Raw genomic sequence first — 6,000 nt, 5'->3', positions numbered from 1 at the left:
AAAAGGGAGTTTGGTCCTGCTTTCAGAACTTTTCTAAACACAGCCTAACTACCAATGCTCTTTTCATTTCCTGAAAAGAATAACTCTGGAGTAGGACTATCAGTGTCTTATGTTGTCACTCATTGCTGTAGTACGTGAGTGCCAATGTCTTATACCAACACATTACTAATTATAATGTGATGATTAGCATCTTTTAAAGCTGTTTTGCATCCTTTAAATACTGTGTGCTAAATATACAATCAGAGAAACATAAATGTGCATTTGAGAAGTTAAGGAATATGAATGTACCTTGAATGCATAAGCCAGAGTCCTGACAAACTTCGTAGCACAATATGATCACTGTACTGGCTCCATGAATTGAAACATTTTGAAGCTAACTGAACAAAATTGGTAGCTTTTGGATGTTTTTCTATTTACAGTATATTGGGGAAGTCTACAATGATCAGTGAGTCATATGCTCACCTGTATAAGGTGTTACTTTAGGCTCTGAAAGCACTTAAACATGTGCATAACTTTAAGTATGTGAGTAGTGGGCTTGTCATGTTGGATACATTCAGTAAGAGCCTGAGTCTCATTGAATTTCAATGGGACTTGGGCTCCTAAGGCGCAGATCCTCAAAAGTATTTAGGCTCCCAACTTCCATTGAGGAAACCCCTTTGAGGAGCTTGGCCTAAGTTGCTATTGAAAATGGTTGCTAAGTCACTTAAGCATTTTTGAAAATTTTCCACTAGTGCCCGGTGGGCTTTAATATAAACCATGCAAAACTCACCAATCCACTAAAAGTGGTTTCTTTTGTCTGAGGTTTTTTCCTTAGATGAGTTTCTTTATTTATATATCTGCACAGGTGGGTGTTATGGTGAAATGGGGTTTACACAGCTTGGAGATTCCGCACCAGAATGAAGAGCAGCAGGAAGTGAAATGCCACAAAAGCATAAGGTGCTAACTGATGGGCAGTATTCACTGCAAAGGGCTGTCCTTGGGTAGCTTGGCTCAGTTTATCTAGGTCTGTATTTGACCTCTATTTAGGCAGGCAAACCTCTTTCCCAAGGAAAGGGAGCACGGGATGACAACAAGGGTTAGGATAATCTCTCCCCAGCTCTCATTGCAGTATGGTCTGAGGGGGGGAATCCTATGGGAATACAGGCCCCTGCCCCTCTCTCAGCGCTCTCTGGGCAGCTCAGTAGGGATAGCTGACTCATACCTACCCACATCCAGCCCTACATAAGCCACTGTCAGGCTGGCTGAGAAATGCGCAATAAACCCATATAGACCTGGGCTGAGGTCACCTACTAATGGGTAGAGAATCTCCAGACAATAATCGCCTCCTCCTCTGCCCAGGGCTTCCTCACCAACCCCTTCTGCCCATGTCAAACTATGCAGCCCGGGAGCTGTCTAGAAACGCGGGGACCTGGCACCAGACCAACTCGTCGTCATAGATTAACTGGGATAGGCACTCACGGGGGGGGCTACCTGCGGGGCTGGTGATTCGTGCTGCGCAGCTACTCTGTGCATTGCGGTAGGGCTGGAAGGACCAGAGCCCCATTCAACCAGCTGCAGCCATTGCACATCCCAGCATCACCCACATTCAACAGGCGCCCCAGGCTGAGCGCAGCCCCCTCCGCCGCCGCAGCTTTGCAGCCCGCCAGCCCAGCGCCATGGCCAAGGAGGGCGCGGAGAAAGCGGACGAGACGGAGCAGATGATCGAGAAGGAGGGAGGCAAGGAAGCTGCCGAGGGCAGCGGCGGCTGCAGCCTGCGGGCAGGGGACACCAAGGAGATGCGAGCCGTGCTGCTGTCTGGCTTCGGGGGGCTCAACAAGCTCAGGGTGGCCAAGAAAGTCATGCCGGAGCCTCAGGAAGGGGAGCTCAAAATCCGAGTCAAAGCCTGGTCCAGTATCGCCTCTCTCTGCCTCTCCCTACCCCTCCCGCCCTCCCTAGGCAGCAGCGCCCCCCACCTCCCCCGGCAGCATCTTGTGGCCGTGCTCGTTGCGTTTGTGTCTGGGGCGGGCGTGGGACCGTGTCAGTTTCAGGAAGGCAGGAGAGGGGGAAGGATCTGCCCCTGTAATGCATGGGGAAGGGATGGGGGTTAAAGAGAGGTAAATAACCGCCCCCCCTCTTGCCCAGGAACAGGGTTCAAGGGGCATTTTCCATATGTTCTTTACAGCCACTTTGAGTCTAAATCCCGCTCCCTCCCCTTCGCGCTGACAGTCTCGGATCCTCTAGCCGTAGAGCATCCTGTAACTTGACATGCATGTCTGTGTATGTTTCTGGGGATTGATTTCTGCATTGTGAAGCACCAGTTTCCCTGCCCCTTTGAGTTCCTGTTAGAGAAGGCAGGCAGCAAATGGGAATCCACCTCCCTGCTTGCTATTAAACTGATTACCCCTCCCCCAGGCCTGTGACTATGCAGTGTTTAGTGTAGCAGATTTTTGTGCTGACCCTGTATCTGTAAACTTTAGCTTCAGGTGTTACTATTTTGCAGGCTGTCCTAAGTTTCCCTTTGTCAGAAATTGCAAATTGAAGCTTGCTGGGGGCATTTTATTTGGTTTCTCTTCCCCATCTGATGCCAAAAGGCAGTTAATTATTTCATTAACTCCCCTCATTCACCATTTTCTCTCAGCCCCACTTCTGAGCTGCTTTGGCAGTTTCTCTCTCCCACTGCAGGTCATCTTTCCCATATCTCTCTCTAACTTCAGTAGCTTACATTTTATTTTCATCTGATAGCTCCAGAGAGCAAATCTATACTGAGAACAGTTTGTACCAAAATATATTTTCACTAGACAAAGCCAAGGATAAAGGCAAAGTCATGGGTGTTTGTGCTGCAAGTGGTTGTTATTTCACTTTTAATGCCAAAAAAAGAGAATAATATTGCTTTTAATGTCTGAGGTTTTCGGAGCTGATTGGAAGAATTGGGGATATTTGGTCAGCTACATTGGGGTTTGATTTTTATCTGAGAAATGTTGGTGTACCTCTGATTGGTTGCTATACTGCTGAGTAGCATGACCTTTCCTTTTGATACTTGCCATTTTTTTTCCTCACCATTGCTTCCCCCACACACACCAAGCTTCTCTTTGAGCACTGGCAGCAGATCAACACAACCCCTCCCCCCGAAGTTCTTGTGAGGAATTGGTGGGTGGATAGTGACCAGTCAGGATCTAGAAATGTTTGGTCCAAGCCTCCCTGTTAAGAACAGTCTTTCAGGCAATCTAAACTGGATGTTTTTGTTCTTAAGTCTCATATTTATAACTAATAGAGGCCCAAACCTAGAATCTGTCTGTGCACAGAACTTCTTTTGAAGCCATGGATTTTTCAGGCCAGAAGGGACCATTAGGATCATCTAGTCTGATTTCCTGCATAACAAAGGCCAAAGAATTTTTCTCAGATGTCATTGGGAGTTAGGTCCTCTGTGCACACAATCCGAGGAGTAGAGCACTGTGATCACACAGCGGTAATCTGCTGCTATGTAAATGCTTTGGCATCTGTGGAAAATAGATGTGAAGGTGAAGGCTGAACTGTTTATTTTAGAAACAGTCAACACTGAAAGTGACACTGGTTTATGGCAATGACTTTGTTTTATCAGTGTATCCAAAGGGTATCACTGAACCGGCTGTGTTCTGATGGGTTTGCAGAACAGACACATTAACTGAAGATCTCAGTCCATTAGACACTGGCTTTTCCATATTATATTTTTGTGAATCAGCTGTTCTATTCCTGATGAGAGTATATTTTCCTCCTCACTTGCATCAATGAATTATGATCAGCTATCCAGCAACCTGAATGATTAATATAGATGCAGGACAGGATTTTGCCCTTTTTTTTTTTTTTTTTTTTTTTTTTTTTTTTTTGGTAAAGTGTCTTGCAGATTATGGGCACTATGGGAAATAAATGAAAACAAGTCCATGTTGACTATATTGAATATAGTGAAACCTGCTTGGTGGTTTATGTCTGTAAAATAAGGGTTTGGTTAATATTGATCAGAGCTGTAATGTCTTTTCACTGGGTTTTTTCCAATCATTAAATATTGGAAAGTTAACATTTGTAATTTTGAATGTGGTGTGTCTGTGTTCCTTTTTAAAATGCCTAAGTGATTGACAGGACTTACTTCCATGTATGCACATGAATTTCCTTTTCATCAAGACTGCAGACCTCTGTGTTACAAATAACAGTAGTTAGCTGTGTAGTGAATACTTAGCTGTAAAATAATACTTAGCTTTTCAATAGACTCCAAGTGTTTTGTTACTGTTAATAAACTGTTGGAGGTGTACACCCACTGTTTTTGTATCAGTGGAGCCACTCAAGTAAATTACTACTTTATAGTTATGCTTGGATCACTTATTACGCTATATATTTTTTGAAGCTGTAGCACAGTTCAAGGTGGAGGAACATGAGGTTTGGTGAAAGGCCATGTAGCCTACCATATCCAATTGACAGAAGGGGTGAGATCAAGGGGCCAAAACTTGTTTTGAGCAACTAATGGGAAGGGTTAGGTCCCTGACCCCTGTATTTGCAGATGGTAAAGAGAGCAGGGAGTAGAAGTGGTGCTGGCTGCATGGGTTTGGTTGGGAGATTGGTTGAGGAAATGATGAAAATGCCTGTTGTGGCCAGTGGAACATGCTCTTTATGATATATAAGATGCAGAATGCATCTAGGATGAGCTTCTCTAGCATTGCCTACTCTGAGTAATACATTTAATTATGTCAATGTAAAGATAGCTGCCTCAAGCAAATGGGATTTTAAAGATGGGATTTGGGGGGAGTGGGGGAAGAATCTACCAGCCATACAGCTTTTGCTAAATATTAGTTAGAAAACCTAATAAGAGGCACAAGTACCTCTACAGTCTGTACATACTCATTGCAGGAATCAAGACAGTTAAATGTTACCTTCCTGTTTCAGAGTACTATAAATAGGAGAAACTTGGGACCCATTGTAGTATTGCTATTAATGCTAAGCCAGATGAATGACTTTTCTTTGAAGTCCTGAAATATCAATGATTTGCCTGAAAGTTTTTCTTTTGTGATGAGTCATACGTTAGCCTCATTCAGTGACTAAGAGATGGAGCAATAGTCAGTGCCCAAGTTGAATCACAGTTTTTGCATATTCCCTATAATTATTTCTTGATTGGTAATGATGGAGCAGCTTGGCACTGCTCTGTTTACTTGTTTATTTTGTCTGTGTCTAACAAAATGCCTGAGTTCATACTGTTTTCAAGATCAGATAAACAGCTAGAACAAACCTACCTCACATACAGCAGTGAGCGGAAGACAGGTAATGATCTCATATAATTGCCTCCCTTTACTTGTTTTTCATCTTGATATGGTAGCTGTTACTGCTGCTCCTCATGATGCGTATGCGTAGATGGGGGGCAGAGGTGAACCTCTTTGCCTTCTTGGCATTTGTGAAAGAACAGAGCTGTCTCCTAAATTAGAAGCAAGTAAAACAAATCCCATGTGTAAGAGAGTGTCACATAGTGTCAAATGTACTCTTAAAGATAGGCTTATTCATATTTCATGTGTTTCTTTAAATAAAAGGAAAGTATGAACTCTCCTCTTAAAAAAAGTTAAGAGATTTCAGGTTTTCAGGAGTCATTTTAGATCGGTGGTGGGCAACCTGCGCATGTGGCCTATCAGGGTAGTCTTCTGGCAGGCCACGAGACAGTGTTTACATTGACCGTCCGCAGGCATGGCCCCTGCAGCTCCCAGTGGCTGTTGTTCGCCATTCCTGGCCAATGGGAACTGTGGGAAGTGGCAGCCAGCACATCCCTGCGGCCGCACTGCTTCCCACAACTCCCATTGGCTGGGAACAGTGAACCGCGGCCACTGGGAGCTGCGGGCAGCCGTGCCTGCAGACTTTCAATGTATACACTGTCTCGCAGCCTGCCAGCGGATTATCCTGACGAGCCGCAGGTTGCCCACCACTATTTTAGATAATTCAGGCAAAAGGAGGAGGAATACTTTTAGGAATATGGGTCCAGGTCCTCAAAGATATTTAGGCTACTAATGTCAA

At 44.5% G+C, this 6,000-nt stretch overlaps 1 protein-coding gene across 1 annotated transcript in view; it reads left to right on the top strand.

Annotated features, from left to right (window-relative positions):
- The first annotated feature begins 1,494 nt into the window (after positions 1-1,494).
- VAT1L (vesicle amine transport 1 like) overlaps positions 1,495-6,000 on the top strand; it is an 80,104-nt gene continuing 75,598 nt past the window's right edge. The window contains exon 1 of the mRNA XM_050922871.1: positions 1,495-1,885. Within this exon, the coding sequence (XP_050778828.1) occupies positions 1,656-1,885 (230 nt within the window). The 5' untranslated portion in view covers positions 1,495-1,655. The remainder of the gene's footprint in view (positions 1,886-6,000) is intronic.

The sequence above is a fragment of the Gopherus flavomarginatus genome, chromosome 14 (assembly GCF_025201925.1).
Source record: "Gopherus flavomarginatus isolate rGopFla2 chromosome 14, rGopFla2.mat.asm, whole genome shotgun sequence".
NCBI classification, from domain to species: domain Eukaryota; kingdom Metazoa; phylum Chordata; order Testudines; family Testudinidae; genus Gopherus; species Gopherus flavomarginatus.
Note: the sequence above shows the minus strand (reverse complement) of the source record. Positions and strands in the feature narration are given on the sequence as shown.